Below are 17,113 nucleotides of genomic sequence, written 5' to 3'. Positions count from 1 at the left end.
CTAGTGGAAAAGGTTGGTACTACGCCCAAACAAAATATCACTGAAAGCTAATTTTTTGAGATATCAACCTCAAATTTTGAACACAACTTCTTCAGTTTTTTTATTTATTTATTTATTTACTAGTAGTTTTACAAGGTTCCCACGCGTCCTGGAAAACCTGGAAATCCTGGAAAATGAATGACCAATTTTCCAGTCCTGGAAAACACATGGAAAATGAGAGAAAACATAAATTGTCCTGGAAAAAAATCTTGTTGTCCTGGAAAATTATTATTATTATTTTAATGTCCTTGGTCATTGCAGAACAGTTTACAAATGGTCTAAAACAATTAACGTTAGTAACAGAAAGCGCTCTGTTCAGGGACGCAGAGTTTTGACACGCGAGTAATCTAGCTGTGACGTAGTGACACTGTCTTGTGTTGGCGGTTGCAGGTGCTTGCTAGAAATTAAGTGCTCGAACGTTTTCAGCAAATGCTGTCTGGTAAGGACGTAGCTAATTTTATGCAAGTTTATGCAAAATAAGTTTATCAGTTGTACGTGTTTTGTCTTGCTTGTTTACACGCTCAAGCAATTTCAAACGATTCCATCGTGAGAAGTGGTGAAATAATTCGGTAACATTACTTGCTCAATGTTTTCTTTGGACACACACACACAGAGAGGCATTTCAGACAGCGCGCGAAGAACAAACTCCTTCCTCTTTCACATCGTTTATTTATTTCTTATGTGAATGAAAACCGCTTACTTAGTGTTTTTCGTTGCCCAATGAATCATTTGAGAAAGCGATTCAATGAACCATTCATAAAGACCTTGATTTGCTTCATTCTTAAGTGAATAAGCATTTTGAATGAATCGTTTAATAAGAATTACTCTGGTGACTCACTCATTAAGACTGTTATTTGCTGCCACCTACTGGTGATTTTACTGTAATTTTTAAAGTGTTCTTTTCTCTTACTATTCAAAATTGTATTTTATTTTAAAACATTACATTCATGATAAATATGGATTATTGATCAACTACGATCCATTTAACCCCTAATGACTGAATACGGTCAATAACATATACAGTAAATTAAGACAAATTAAGAACAAGGAGGGATGTAAAAAGAGATGGTAATAAAAATAAAGATACTAGAGCATGTAATGGCTATTCATTGCATCTGTAACATTTCTGATCTTGAATTACAGAAATAAGCAACACAAATGTCAGGGAGACAGTGCAAGTTTAAGAAGGAATGGAAAGAAGATCCCCAGTTCAGGGACTGGCTAGGAGAAGTATCAGGAGATGTGCAAAGGGCATATTGCAAGTTTTGCAGGAAATCCTCGGTAACAATCCTCGGTAACATGGGTCTGTCAGCACTAAAGAGTCATGAACGAGGGCAAGGCCATATAAAAGTTGCTGCACAAATGAAAAAAGAGACAAAAATTACAAATTTTCTCAGGGAAGGGGCTTCTGAAAACAAAGGACAGGACATTTGCGGACAAACTAACAAAGACCTACAAGCAACCGCTGTAGATGTAGAAAGTGTTAGTCAGTCAGCTTTTCAAGTGTCAAATACAAATGAAGAGGCAATGTGCTCAGGCAGCTCAGTGTGTGTGTGTATTCAGTGCAGTTCTGATTTTATAGTTAAGTCATAGCCATAATGTGTATGTTTTTTTAAAGACTTCTGGAGGGAAGAATATATTACTTTAGGCCATGAATATGTGATCCATGTCTTTTATTCCCATCGTAATGAAATTTGAAATGTCCTGGAATATGAACTCTGAAAAAGAGTGGGAACCCTGTTTTAGAGTAAAACATGTTTTGTAAAATATATATTTTATATAAAATATAAATATTTTAATTTACATTTTATATTTCCATAAACTAAAACTTCCATAACTTTTTTTGTAATATACTTTTTATAACTTTTTTCACCTCTACGATAATCTGCTAAGTGTCTTCTTTAAAAAGAGACCAACCTTAAGTATCTGCTCCAAACCATTCAAAATTTATAACAATTTAAGTTGGAAATGTTATTTCCAGGCCTATACTCAAAAAGTGGAACCGACAGTTAACAGGTTAAGTGAGGTAATATTGGTTGGGCTGTGTTTGAATTATGGGAATACCTTTATCAGTGCTGATCCATTGACTTTTACATTATAGCACAGAGTCCAGCCAGACCGAGGGACAACCTCAACAAGGCCAAGAGAAGAATTGTGAGTATGCTGTGTCTGTCTGAATATTAACTCAGTTAATAAACAATGTGGGAAGTAGTCGACCACCAACAGACAGTTTTCTGTCTGAAATTTGCCTGATGAAATGTTTAAAGTGGTAATATCATGGCAGACCTGCCAACCTGTATGCATTTTGTGTAGCGGGCACGCATTTTGACCTCAAAGCACACATTCATATTCAGTCAGATCTGCTGCGGTTTATTAGCTGCACTCACTGAACAGCGTCCTAATATTAGAGCTTTTAGTCCAAAAAAGTGCACGTACTTGGATAAATACTGATATATTTGCACTAGAGCTTCGCCCGTGTCTAATAAACCTTTTAAAAAGTTTTACCGGAACATTCCCATCTGCGTTCAGCTGCAGACAGTTACCGTGTTTGAGTAACAGCTTCACAAACAGTCTTTTCAACTACACAGTATTATTTCTGTATTACAGTCATTCATAAGTTAATAATTCAGATATAAACACTGATGTTTATGGTAGCGATCAAAATAGACCTTTTGAAAGTTAACTGGTGCTTCAAATAACGTTTGTCGATTGCATTGTTTCGCCACTAGGTGGTGAAAAGGGACTTTAAAAATGTATTTGTGATTGAATCAAGAGATTCGTTTAAAAAACACTGATTCATCCAGTAAAGAAAAGTGAAGTATTTATGAGTGAGACATTAAATCATTCATTCAAACCACTTTTTCATAATTTTAATATGAACTAAATATATTATAAATACGTATTAATTTAAATGTTTAAAAATTTGTTCAAATTAAACACTTTTAAATAGACTGCAGCAATAATATTTTGTCACACATTATTTTGTTTCGTGGGAGAATCGTGATCTCTGTTTGAGACAAAAAAAAATTGTGATTCTCAATTTATCCAGAATCGTGCAGCTGAGTGCAGACCTTTGGGAAATATCTAACACTACATAATTTTCAAGCTAGTTTGCCTATTCACCAGGCATTTAAGTTGGCAAAGTTAAGTAGTGTAAAGTTATGTGCTCGGTGACAGAAAAGTGTGTGTGTTCATGCCTTGCAGAATACCCCCCCGGTACTATGAAAACATTTAGAACACAACTTCCTATTCAGAAATACATTCATTCTGAAGTCCTTGACATCAGAAACTCTAAAACATTAACGCATGACCGTGTACATTTACATGGCAATGACATGGTGCAGTAATATGGAAAACACTAGAAAAACCCTAAGAAGAGGGTTGAAATTTTGTAATCTAGGACCCTTCATTTTTATATTATTTTTTGCAGCGGCTGGCAGTGGTTCAGTTACAGGAGCATGGGAAGAAAGTCCTGGGCAAAAAGCCCCTCTGGTGGCCTCAGACAGCAGCTCATCTGGAGGCTCAGACAGTGAAGAGGACCCTGGAGAAAATAAGACAGAGGGTTCCCCTAAAACACCTGCCAACCAGACAACAGCACCCTCGAGGTAAGAATACTTTGCGAAGAAATAGTAGCATTAGTGATTTAATGTAGTTCCTGAAAAAAAAGATTCTTATGACTTCAGGAAAGGGAATAATATCCCCATTTTTAAACGATGACAGAAGACCTGTACCGTGATGATTGTTGAGTTATGCTCTCTAAACAAACCACTTAAAGGGAAGAGAAATATGACAGACTAGACTGAAAAGTGGATCCCATTCGGACACTTCCCTAAATCAAAGTCATTGACTTCATCATATTTACCGTAGTTTGGCGATATACCGCAGTAGTGGGACACTGACAAAAACCAGTCATTTCAATAGGAATTCACGCAATTGGAAATTTCATGTGAGGGTGAAAATTTCTGCAGGGTGAAAAATTGATTGTGAATTTGCTCTTGCTCTAGAAATCTGCTCGTTTTGAAAGTGACTTTGTTGTGATGCTTCATCGCGATACTATTGACAGTGGATGATTTTTTTGGCCCACAAAATTTTGCTGATGTTGACTGCACCTTTAGAATGCCTCTTACTCCTCTTGTCCAGTCGCTTCAATCAAGTTTTAAACAATTTAATGATGAAAAGTGATCACTCAAGGTTCCCGCAGGTCCTTAAAAGTCTTAAATTTACTTGTATGAAATTTAAGGTCATAAAAAGTATTAAATTGTACAAGAAAGTCTTAATTATGATTTCAAGAGGTCTTAAATTTGGGTACAGACCAGAATCGTGATACAGCTTAATGTGACAAACTTTAAAAGGCTATATAAATCGATATGAGTGCTGCACTTTTCTGCAGTTACCAAAGCGAAAGCGCCTCCTGCTGGCAGAGAATGAATGTGCATTTTCAGTAAGGCTATCTATCAAACCTTAACAATTAATCCAGAACGCGGCAGCAATATAAGAAAAAAAGAATGCAAGTCACACCTCTGTTTATCAATTTGCACTGGCTACCAATAGCTGCTCGCATAAAATTCAAGGCATTGATGTTTGCCTACAAAACCACTACTGGCTCTGCACCCCTTTACCTAAATTCATTACTTCAGACTTATGTGCCTCTAGAAGCTTGCGTTCTGCAAGTGAATGTCGCTTTATTGTGCCATCCCAAAGAGGCACAAGATCACTGTCATAGACTTTTAAATGAAATGTGCCCTCCTGGTGGAATGACCTGCCCAACTCAGTCCTTAGCCATCTTCAAGAATCGGCCAAAAACACATCTCTTCCATCTTTATTTGACCCTCTAACTCTAGCACTATCTATTATAATTCAAATCTAAAATGCACTCTATTCATTTACTGATAGTTTTCTTTAAAAAAAATCTAATAAAAAAATAACACTAGCTTTTCTAATCTTTTTGTATTCTATTTGTTTTCTTTGTATTTATTATACAATTAACAAAAGCAAAAAAGGCCTCTAGCTTGCTCTATTATTTTACTATTCTATCTGTTTTCTTTTTTATTATATAATAAAAAAAAACTTGCTACGTGTACTAGTGTTGTCAAAAATATGGATATTTCGATAAATATCGATACTGAAATATCTGAACGGTACCAATATTAATTTCCCGAAGTATCGATACACCGATACTAGCCGAGCTGTCGCTTTCACTTCTCTCCAAAAGCGCGTGGACAAGCACCACACGTCACCGCACTCGTCTCCTTCGCTCTGGTTAAATAGCAAAAGTGAAGTGAATAGAAAGATGACTGCTCTGGTTGTTAAAGAACACAGCAGGAGCGCTATCTGTAGGGATCTATGATCTCCGCGATGCAGAGAACGCGCACGGAATCCAGTCATAAACACGGAATTTACAGTTTAACGCGGAATGTCATGGAATTTGTCAAAGTTTGGATGAATTAATCAAAAGTAGGTCATTACACTTAAATCAAATCGCGATAATCGCGAAAATGTAAATGTTTAATTTTCATTCATTCAAATATAAATTAATTAAAATTGTCTTATGCCTTCATCTGATATCCAGTAAACTTTAAATACACAACACAGAATTTCTGAGGGGGAAAACACATTTCATAAGGCTACTGTAAGAATAAATAAAAATAGTTTGTATGCATTCAAATAATAGACATGCTAAAACTCAGAATTTGGTAACAATAAAACATAAGGTGAGAAAAAAATAAAACATTTCATACGGCCCTAAACGTGTCATTTTTGTTACACTTTTAATAAATTAAATGTAAAATTGTATAATTTTCATGATTTTAATGAATTAGACATGTTTTTAGATTAATAGCATTTAATTTGACCATTAAAAAAAAAAAAGAGTCCAGAAAAATTCAAACGGAAAAAAACGGAATCCAGAAAAATTAAAATGGAAAAAATTGAATGTAGAAAAAAATAAAACGGAATTTGGGGAATAATAAAACGGATTTCATAGGGCCCTATATCTGGAAATATTTTGGTTATGAAGCAAATGAGAATATCAACAAATAGAACTTTGGATTTTAATTAGTACATGTAGTAAACGTTAGTTTCAATTAACATTTAACTAAGATTAATAAAAGATGAATAAATAAATCAACAAATGCAGTATCTCAAGACATTTTTTTGTTCATGTAAAATATACCGCATGTTCTCGACTTGTTACATTTATCTTTAAATTTAAAAAAAATTACCCCCTTAATATTGTGGCAGTTTTTTTCACCGTGGTATCGAAAATGGTATCGAGTATCGATATTTTTCAAGGTATCGTATCGAAGTTAGAAATTCCAGTATCGTGACAACACTAACGTGTACTGTTAAGCTAACTGAGACTTGTTATAGCACTTGCATATCATTGCTCTTTTGTTGATTTTGATTGCTTCCATTGTCCTCATTTGTAAGTCTCTATGGATAAAAGTGTCTGCTAAATGACACTTGCTATTCAATTCTGTATATTATTTTTAAGGAATTATGTAGTTGTTATTTGCATACACTTAATTATTGTCCTAACCAACTCCTAAACTTAAATATACCCATTGGTAACCCTCTTGAAATATTTAACCTAATTTATTTCAATATTCCGGTTTTAAATTTAGTTTTCTAGAAAAGGAAGACTTGTGTCTGTGCGAGACTTCAGTTCATTAGCCGCAGCGCTTCATGTCTTATGTGTGACCCACTTAAAGTGCAGTAAACTGTAAAACAATTGCGGTACAAATTAGTGTGATTTATTAGTACTTTAATAAATGTAAAATAATTTGAATACAAATACTAATTTACAACATCCAGCAGCACAATGAACTGTTTTGCACAGCTAAATAGGCTAAATGGAGATTGCTGACACCCCCTCAGACACTCAAGTTCACGCTAGCGCTTAATTAAAAATAAGATGGAAAGATTAAAAAATGAATGGTTTCCATGGATCTAGTCTTTGCATCTGGTTGTTTGATGCTTGAATCAGGTCTCCTCTGTTGGAATAGATGGTGCTGTCCCAAAAAATATGGTCCTATGCTGTCCTAGAACTGCAGCCTCCGGTACTGCAGGAACATTGGGTTGTTGTTTTTTTGTTCAGACCAATGTGAAAATTGACCCATGTTTTTACCTTGCAAACACATAGAGCTGTAAATGTGAACTGGTGGATCGATAAGAAGATAATTCATTATAAAAATCTAAACAGTGAAATGTGTTTGTATGTTTTTTTAATTAATATAATTATTGATAATAATTGTTAATGTAATAATTAATACTTTTGACTCATCCATTTTCTTTAAAAATGGTTTACAGGCAGAAATGTGAAGTGTATCATTTTATAAAACTTTGTTTTTGTGAAAACTTGTATCTGAACTGTAAATCATGCTTTTTACAGTCATTTTACAACTTAATAATAGTTTACCATAGACATTGCCCTACCCCGCTCATATGGTATTAATTTTATTTGTGCAGGTCTTAAATTTTAGCTTAAAAATCTTGCAGCAACCCTGTCACTTTCAGTGCAATTATGACTCCGTAAAGACATGGAAGTATTTATTGGTAAATGTTTGTGCTGCACTCTTGCACTCTTTTCTCAGCAGCGAGGCGCCTACTGAAGCTCTGGAGAAGCTCAGCATCACAGACAATAGTGAGTCTTCAGCGTCTACAGAAGAGTCAGACGATACCACTGTGACAGAGACAAGGTAAAGGTGAATGTGTATAAACCAGATGTTATATGAGAGAGAAAAAGTGCTGTCCACCCTCTCTTACTCTCTCTTATGCCTCTACAGAGTCGAGGCACCTGCTTCAGCTGAGATCACACCTAACGGACCGGTCTGAAGGCTCTGGATAGGAGTCCGACCCACTCTCCGCCTCTTCCATTCTGAACCCCCAAACCTCAATACCACTTTTGGTGTTAAAATAAAGAATGCTGCCATGTTATTGGTCCTGGATACTGCCAATCAGCCCATAATTGGAGAAGGAAGCCAGGGGCATATAACACAAACCAGTAACCAGTACAGTGCTCAGAGGTGTTAGTCTTTTAATCCTTTCAACTTTGTATGAGATATGCACCGTTTTAAATGTAGCAGTGACCGTGTGATTACAGGATCTGTCAGGACTTCTTTTTTCCTCGGTTTGTGTCCCTCCCTTAATTTTTCTGGATTCGTTTTTTTTTTTTCTTTTGCTCACAGCCTAGGATGGCAGAAAACAGGGATGTGAAGGTCCTAATTGGAAAGCACAGGCGCATCCTTCACGGCATAACGTCTTGAACATCCTCATGCAAAATCGAAAGCCTCGTTGCCTGACAACAGCCTCTGCAACAATTTACTGTATGTTGAAGCACAACTGAATTGTTCTGTAATGCTTGACACATTTCTGCACAGGTCACCGCCCTGCCAAGTTCACTTTTAAGATTTTTTAAACATTATTATGGCCTAATCTTATTAAATCATGTATTTGAATGTTCGGAAGTGCTTTGAAGCAGATATGTATGTCACGGTGTCTACGTCGGCACCTGTGCAGTAATATTTAGTCAATTAATTTAAATTTGACTCATTCGGAAACTATACATTAATGGTGGGGGTGTGCCTCTTTGAATTTTTTTGGACTTTTTCATTGCATGCAAAACATTATTTATCAAGCATATACAAGCAGCTTTTTTCCGACAACGTTCTAGCTAGTTAGTCAAGACCTTCTGATTGTATTGAATTACTTTTGTCCATTTTTCCCCCTCCCCTCAGATCAACTAAACCAGTTTCTATCTCATTTTCTTTTTATGCTTAAGCTTTCCAAAAATCGAATCATGGGTTTAAAGCAAAAAGCTTAAAGTAATCGTAATAACCTTTGCCTTAAGTTACAAATCCTTCAGAATCCCTGTTAAAGGACAGAAGGGTTTGCCTCAAAGCAAACAGGCTTTTTTGTCTGTTTTAAATGTCAGCTGGTCTCAAAAGGACCGCCCCCACATTTTTTTTTGTATCCCTGTCTGGCGCCAACGCCGCACATGATTTGTTTTCCAAGACAAGAGTCCAAGACAATGTGCCCCAATTCCGTAGTATAATATTACATATGAAATACTCCACAGGACAGTGTTATGCATCTTTTTTTTTAAACCAGAACTCTTGTTATATGCTGTCAAAAATACTTTTCAGACTTGTCTCAGAACCTTCCGGTAGCTCTCGTTGGAAATACCCCCTTTTAATATTTCATCCTGAACATCATGTGATAATTTTTTTGGCTATCACATTTCACGTATCATATCTCAGCAAGCTTACTATGGTACCAAATCTGTTGGATTACAGGATTGGGATATTGCATTATTTATTTTGCACTTATTGAGGTGTTAGTATGGAGACCTGGTCTCCCATCATGCATTGGAACACAGTGTATTTTTTTTCTCGCGCTCTTCATGATCTTTGCCTCTGGAGTGTTTAAATTCTCCATTGACTCTGCTTCTTATACAGTATCTATGACATGTTCAGATTGTTGTTGTTTCCAAAGCCAAAAGTATGTATTTGCCTTTTTTCTTTAACTGTTAAAAAAAATCTTATTTTTAACTTTAACCAATATTATTTTACATATTGTAGAGATTCTAATTTATGTGATCTTCAGCAACCAAAATATTGCTCTGTTCAATTCTGTTTCTGTGTCTGGACTGTTTCTGTACATTTACAGCTGAGTTGGGAGTTTGTATTCATTTATTTTCCCAAGAGAAGTCTCAGTTACACAGCTATAGATTTTTAACAGATGATGGTTGTATTATTTTCAAAAGCTGCCAAACAATTATTTTAATTCTAATTAGACTGTTCCAGGTTCAATTCTATTACAACAGAACATAATTTTGACTCGTTCCTCAGATTGTACAAGCAAGTCATCCACCTATGGTGAAAGTTAAAGTTTTTTTTTTTTTTTACACTTTCTGTTTTTAAAGTATAGCTTTAGATGTTTTGTTGATAAAACCACTTAATATGCACCCCTGTGGAATTCTTGATTCTGATTGGCCAATCGCCGTATATAAGTATGCTCATCTGGGTAACTGTAACTGAAATGGCTCACCTGTCATACAGATATGTTATCCCTTATTTAAAGTGCACGTATTAGTTTTTTAGGGAAACACCAGAATTACTTGGCAAGTAACGAACAAATGGGACAAACAGTAGTTCCATTGAAAAATGATGAGTTGTATCACAACTATGTCTTAAATAACAGCGTTAATGTTAATTTTGTTTAGTAGAAACTGAAAGCACTCGAAATTATTCTCTGGTAACTAATAGCATCGAACCTGGAATATTTTTGTACAGCTGTACAAGCTCCCTACAGTTCTCTCCCTCGAATACAGTGACCTTAATTGCATTTCATGGATGTATTTCATACACTTGTAAATAGTGGTTATGTATCTCCATGCCGCCATAATGATGCTGGATTTGAGCTGTTGGAGGGGAAGGACACATGCTGCAGGATAAACGAATTACCATGTTTCAGAGCACTTCAGTTCACAAGTTCCCGCTAACTTAGTCATTCGTTTTAGAGAATTAGTGTATTGAGACGAGTTTGTCAGAATATAAGGTATTCATTGATGGCATAAAAGGTAGTTCTCAGCACATTGACATTTGTATAGACTGGGTCTGTACATTATATTGTTGCCTACATCAGTACCTATATATTTTGATATTTTCAGAATGGAATAAATCTGTTATTGAGAGAAATGATTTTCATCAGTTAAGATGGCAGAGTGAAGTTTACCATTTCTTTATTGTGCAGCTGTGTGCTTTGAAACCTTCTCTGGTCTTTTCTTAGGCCAATGAGAGCCGAATGGACGCCTTCCAAGAATCTACAAACTCCTTTATAAACACATGCACCATTCTGGATGTGTGCATCATGCTTTGATGAGGCAGAACAGATGCTAGGGTTATTCTTGGGGTTTTCTCAGCCTTAATCTAAACAGAGGTAAGACAAAACCCAGAATGAAAGCAACAACCGTTTGCTCAGCTTTGTTTTAATATGAAACATTATTTTTACAAAAAAAAAAAAATAGACTCTGCAATCACACAATTTACTTGATTTAAATTTAATTTAGACTAAAAGAAATCCTTAAAACAGCTTTACACGTTAAGGCCATGACATGCAACATCAATGATTTCACACAAAACTCTTAAAAAAAAAAATAGTAGATAAAATAATTTGATAATTGTGGTAAATAAGGCACACAACTGGTTTTCTTACAAAATGAATGGGTTTCAATCCACAGCTTCACGTTATTTAGTTAAAATTGTGCTGGAAAGTATAAAATGAACAAGTAGAAATCATTAGTTTTGAATAATTCCTTAATAATGGGACATTTTACTACATGGTGGAAAAGCGCATATTATTGACACTACAGAAGGCAGGCACAGTTAGGAATAAAAGCAGTTATATTGTTATTGCTTGCTATAAACACTAACGGCATGTAACAGCTGCTAGACATTCTGCTTAAAAATCAGAATGTGCAGAAACCACACAGACTATCAACACAATAACGGACGGAGCTTCCCATATGTAACAACATTCCCAAAAGCTAAGGATAAATAGCATAAAGCTGAAAACAGTAGAAGGTCAAAACCCAACACAAATCAATAACTCAACCCATCACACACCAGAAATATGGGCAGTTTTTAAATTTTCCATTATTTACCTTCAGGAATAAAGCCCAGCAGTCAAAATACTTTGCCAATAGAAATATTACCATAAACAAGGAAATAAATAATTTTTTGTGACAGCAGCCCTCAGCCATTTAACTTCAATCCAGTATGATTAACATTTAGAGTGTCATAGTGCAGTGATAAATATGAGCGCAAACCCTCTCCATTTATATTTTGTGAGGAAAGAAAAAAACAGTAGACAAGAAAACATGCAGTAAATCATCTGATTCAATAGCTCTCTTTTCCTTATGACACGGAAACCTCATAAATGGCAAAAAACTTTGTTTATGGACCAGTTATTAAAACAAACCCTACTAATCAGATCTCCCACAGGCATGACATTTTAAGACTGTGAACTCCAGGGCTGGAAAAATTCACAACAATTAGTGAATTAGTGATATTTCCATGGTGAATATACATTTTTATGGTGATTTTCAACTGTGAAATATAGATCTGGCAACATATTGGTCTTTGTGCGTACAATCCATTTAGTGATCATGGACAATTGGAAGAAAAGTCATGGAAACTCACTGGTCAAAAGTAGAGGGAACCCTGTCAAATAAATACAGGAATAGAGCAGCAAATGCTCAGGAGCACTAATGGCAAGATTCAAAATACAGGAAGTCCAACAACAAATTTAAAGTCTATATTCTACTCTCATTTGCATCATTGTCAATGCTGATCAAACAATGCAACATTGCATATGTAAAATTTTGAACTATTCAACCTTCTCCAGGCTGTACATGAAAATGCTAAATAATCTGAAATACCGTAAGAGGTTGATTCTATTCTGATTTTATAGGAATGCATCCTTCCATCTCTAAAACCTCTGGCCAGCCTTCATACTTGTTGGTCTCTGCGTTGTTCTTGATGTGCTGGAGACATAAGAGATGGTTTATTAGATATTTAAAATATTAACTGAAAATCTGAACAGTACATAGCCTCTCATTAGTAAGGGCTGCGGCCTGAAAACAAGACGCGAGGCAAATTTACCTGCTCAAAGGGGCTTTTTGTCTTGATCCCTTTGCCTCCAACAAACACCCAGTTATCTCTAAATCCCAGTATACTGATGCTTGAGCTGCCCAATTCTGCTATCAGATTTCTGGCCTCGTCGTTTAGCCTGTTCATAATTTTAAAAAAAAGGGGAAAAAAAGCATTAAATAGAAAAGCTTTGACAGATCTGTAAAAGTCTGACCAAATATTTAGAGAAGTGACTCACTTTGTTGCAGGATCATCAAAAGTGGTCATCATGACAATGCTTCCATCTTCTATTTCCTTCAAGAATTTGATAAGCTGGTTCACATCTAGACAAGAATAAGCATTTAAAAAGATTCAAGTTCTCGACCCGGTCCAGTTTGCAAATACAAACAAGCTCTTTACAATAAAACCAGAACACAGTGGCCCTGTTTTCAACCGGTATTCAAATTATTCTCTTGCAATGCAATTAAAGCACAACCATGGGGCCAGAAACCACTAGGGGGCCTCAGCACACTTCCAAGTGGGCCTCAAGATCATTTTAAATTATTTAAGACCAAATGAGCTTTAAAATACACTTTAAAAATTGAGTTTAATTTGCTCCCCCAACAACTGTCATTTTTATTAAGAATGAATGAATTTAAGAATTTTATTTGATATATTTAATCAGAAAATTGCTATCTGCGAGTCAAATTTATTTGTAAAAAACGTATCCTGCCATGTAAGCTCATGTGTCATAAATATCAGTTCTTGAAATTCTAAAATTATGGAATTTAAGGATTCTCATTTTAATTATAAAATAATTTGTCACACTTTATTTTAAATTCCAATTCTCGCTATTAACAAACCATTAAATACGACTTTTGCTTCAAAAACTCCTAATTTGCGGTTTATTAATAGTTAGTAAGGTTGTTAAGTTTAGGTATTGGGTAGGATTAGGGATGTAGAATACGTGCTTTAAGGTACTAATTAACAGCCAATATGTTAATAATAGGTATGCTAATAAGCAACTAGTTAATAGTGAGAGTTGGTCCCTATACTAAAGTGTTAAAATCATATTAATTAATTTAATATATTGCCAATCCTAATTTCTGAAAATGAGCAGTTTTGTCATTACAGCAAAATTATCTAAAATATATTAGCCTACATGGGGGCCTCTGAGTCAAAAATGTACTATTAGTACTATTACTAGTACTGTTGAATAAAATGCAGTTAGGCGAGACCCCCATTTCTCAAACATTTCTCCTATGACCACTTTTTTAGAGGACAACATTATAATACAAATGTGCGATCTTATGCATTTCGGAATATATATAAATGTGTGTATAAAAATGGGACAAAAAGACTGTGTACCTAACAGCTTTAGTAAGGTGATCACCTAAGACGGATTTTAATACAATGCAAATAAAACGCAAATGGAAAAAAGATGAGGACTAGAAACAAATTTACCTCCAGACCACATGTCAAAGGAATCAATCTTGGTGAGCTCACCGGTCTTGCCTGTAAAAGACTGTGGATTAATGCAGTCCAACTTTTCTCAGTATGTAGTTACTGTTCAGTTTAAAAGGTTTCACCATCTACAAGTTTCTAAAGACAAAAAAGGAGGCATACCATTGATCAATGCAATGTTTATGCCCCGTCCAACGTTGTTCTTTACTCCACTCATTAATCTGATAAAAGATAAAGAAGAAAGTTCAACACCAGCAGGCACATTCTTCTCATGTTTGCTTTGAATTCAGGAAGTCCCCAGCCAATAAAAAAAAGTGTCAAGATTTGTATTTTTCCTATAGTGATTATTTAGTAGTAATACGCAATTAGAGAGGTGTGTAAAACCTACACATTGTCTTGAAAACACATTTTCGGGCCGACAACGCTGGCTGCTCCACTGGTGATCTTAAAAGCAAAATGGTCCTCGGGACATGATTTAGAAAGGCCGCATTTGTGGCGCGGAGGTCTGGTGGCTGAAAAGAACATCAATACATTCATAAACACACGTCTTACCTATCTGAGGGAAGAAAACAACAAACATTTTTGGCTATGTTCTAGTCTTCTGTCTGCATGATTTATTAATTGTTTATATTATTTACACATATACCAGACAGGCGTCTTCACACTGAATTATGTCTACAACAGACTTAAGTGGTTGAAGTTATAAAAGGAAGATCACACCCAAACACACCTACTTTATCTAAACTAAATGGCAGCTGGCAGCAACTCAACACATCTAATGTGCCAACTATGTCTCTAAAATCAAGAATCGAACACCTACATGCTATTAATGTCACTGCAGGAAAGTTTAACTATGCACACCTTTAACCAATGGTTGATTTCTGCACAGGTTCAAGTTACGTTAAGTTCTAATCAAAGATACAGGAGGAGCTTGTTCATCAAGTCCAGTCAGCTACTATTAAGGATTAGATAGGAACTCATTCACCATCCTCAATTCTCATATGTAGTAAAAAACAAACAAACAAAAAACGATGTACTCACGGACAGTCTCTACAGGTGCGTATCGTGCTGTAGAGAAACATGTCGATTAGCAAATAGCAATGTGCCATGTCAAACACTAATAAACACGAACTCATTCCTTAGCCAAACAAGTGTATTATCTTACATTACAAACAAAAGACGTGCGCAGTTTCAGATCAGTATGTTCTGTGTGTATTGCAGAGGATGTTGCAGAAAACGGCTGCATGCATGAACTTACCAAGTACTTTCCCAAAATTAAAATTCATATTGCTCTCTAATAGCTGAAATGCCAGGAACACAACTAAAAATAAGATAGAAACCAGCACTGCCAGTTTCAAAAGGCCTGTAAAAAAAATAATAATACTTAATTTCAACTATTTTGTTCACTTTTGCACAAAAAAAATTATTGTCTTAAAGCAAAACTTTTTTTTTTTTTGCACTGCTATTACACATACATTTCCTCAACATATTGTCAATGACAAAAAAGCAAATATTTGCTGTTGGTTACATGTAACATATAATTAGGCAGAGTTCATACTGAAAGAAACCGAACACACCTCCTGCTCGCATCATCCTGACGGCTTTGCAAGCACCAGTCACCACACAGAGAACCACACACCTGGCATGAGATCAGATATCTTCATATAACAAAAGCCTGAATTCATAAATATTCCAGCTAAAATACTAACGTTACCTGCAGGGATTTACTCAAGATAATCTACATATGTGACCCTGGACCACAAAACCAGTCATAAGGGTCAATTTTTTTTAAATTGACATTTAGGCATAACCCGAAAGCTGAATAAATAAGCTTTCCATTGATGTATGGTTTGTTAGGATATGGCAATATTTGACTATTCGGAAATATGAAACTATTAAAATCTAAATATTGAGATATTGCCTTTAAATCTGTCCAAATGAAGTTCTTAGCAATGCACATTACTAATAAAAAATTAAGTTTAGATATATTTACTGTAGGAAATAAATAAAATCTCTTCATTGAACATGATCTTTACTTAATATCCAAGTGATTTTTGGCATAAAAGAAAAATCGATAAATTTGACCCAAACAATGTATTGTTGGCTATTGCTACAAATATAGGCCTACCTGTGTGACTTATGACTGCTTTTATGGTCCAGGGTCACATATGTGTTAAAAATTACACAGCGAAACAATGGCCAGGCTGACTAACTGAGACATATTTGGCCGATTCAGATTCATAATTCACATTTCCAACCCTCATGTATTTGCTTACTTATATATTCAAAGTAACTTGATTATCCTTTCAGTTAAGCAAGTACACACACACACATTTTACCATGTTTAACATCACAGAATTATATAATGTATGATTGCATTACATTGTTTATGAATAAAGTGCACAATTTCTGTTTTCCACTATTTTAGTGAATTCTAATATAGTATAAAGCTAGTGTTCAGCATCTCAATTGTACTCTGCTCTCCATATATCAATATGAGCATTGGCCATTATAAATAATAACACTGATCAAACCCTTTTCACATGTATAGAAAGGTGGAAAAAGAAAATATATAAAGTTTATAAGCTGGTTTAAGTTATAGATTGTATCAGTCTTCACCTGTCATCTGAAAATTACCTTTTCCTCGAGCCAATAAACATTCAACAAACTCTTAGCTTTAACTTCAGCTCAACATCTAACATGTAAAACCTGAAAACCTCTAATTATGTCTGAAAAAGATGCTAGAAGCGAATTAATCGTTTGTGTGAAGTTTAGGTGTCAGTTGTCAACAGTAGCCGTTAGCATGAGGCGAATATATCAATAAAAAAACAAACCTTACAACAGATATATAATATGAAATCATGTAACCCAACGAATATACTTTTAGACTGATATTGAATAAAGAAGAAGAGAATAGAAAGATATACCTGCTGCCACGGCGACACAACGCTGAGTATCCCTACATCCGGGTTCAGCAGAGG

General features: G+C 35.2%; 2 protein-coding genes across 8 annotated transcripts in view; one reads left to right on the top strand and one right to left on the bottom strand.

The window, feature by feature from the left end:
• Positions 1–11,184, top strand: part of ppp6r2a (protein phosphatase 6, regulatory subunit 2a) — a 24,462-nt gene extending 13,278 nt beyond the window's left edge. For 4 of the 7 annotated variants that reach the window (XM_079403417.1, XM_079403414.1, XM_079403415.1 and 1 more), the window contains 4 exons: positions 2,141–2,193; positions 3,470–3,644; positions 7,632–7,736; positions 7,824–10,753. In XM_079403417.1, coding sequence (XP_079259543.1) covers positions 2,141–2,193; positions 3,470–3,644; positions 7,632–7,736; positions 7,824–7,872 — 382 coding nt within the window. In that variant the 3' untranslated portion in view covers positions 7,873–10,753. Of the gene's footprint in view, positions 1–2,140; positions 2,194–3,469; positions 3,645–7,631; positions 7,737–7,823; positions 10,754–10,827 lie in introns of those variants that run through there. The other 3 variants (XM_079403418.1, XM_079403416.1, XR_013783457.1) reach the window with 2 other exon arrangements.
• On the bottom strand, positions 10,997–17,113 carry fam3c (FAM3 metabolism regulating signaling molecule C). The gene is made up of 10 exons (XM_079403422.1): positions 17,060–17,113; positions 15,710–15,771; positions 15,391–15,495; positions 15,174–15,200; positions 14,521–14,644; positions 14,295–14,353; positions 14,133–14,183; positions 12,928–13,012; positions 12,702–12,828; positions 10,997–12,583 (listed from the first exon to the last, which is right to left on the bottom strand). Exons 2-10 carry the CDS (start codon positions 15,723–15,725, stop codon positions 12,494–12,496), a joined length of 684 nt encoding a protein of 227 aa, XP_079259548.1. The 5' UTR covers positions 15,726–15,771; positions 17,060–17,113; the 3' UTR covers positions 10,997–12,493.

The sequence above is a fragment of the Barbus barbus genome, assembly GCF_936440315.1.
Source record: "Barbus barbus genome assembly, chromosome: 42".
Classification (NCBI taxonomy): domain Eukaryota; kingdom Metazoa; phylum Chordata; class Actinopteri; order Cypriniformes; family Cyprinidae; genus Barbus; species Barbus barbus.
The sequence above is the reverse complement of the archived record's forward strand: the minus strand, read 5'-3'. Positions and strand labels throughout refer to the sequence as shown.

Excerpts from the sequence above, each read along its gene's own strand:
- fam3c (XM_079403422.1), bottom strand. Across the intron at positions 14,354-14,520 it reads ATGTGTTTTCAAGACAATGT|ATTAATGAGTGGAGTAAAGA; the intron begins GTAGGTTTTACA and ends ATCTTTTATCAG. Across the intron at positions 12,829-12,927 it reads TTTGATGATCCTGCAACAAA|GCTAAACGACGAGGCCAGAA; the intron begins GTGAGTCACTTC and ends AATTATGAACAG.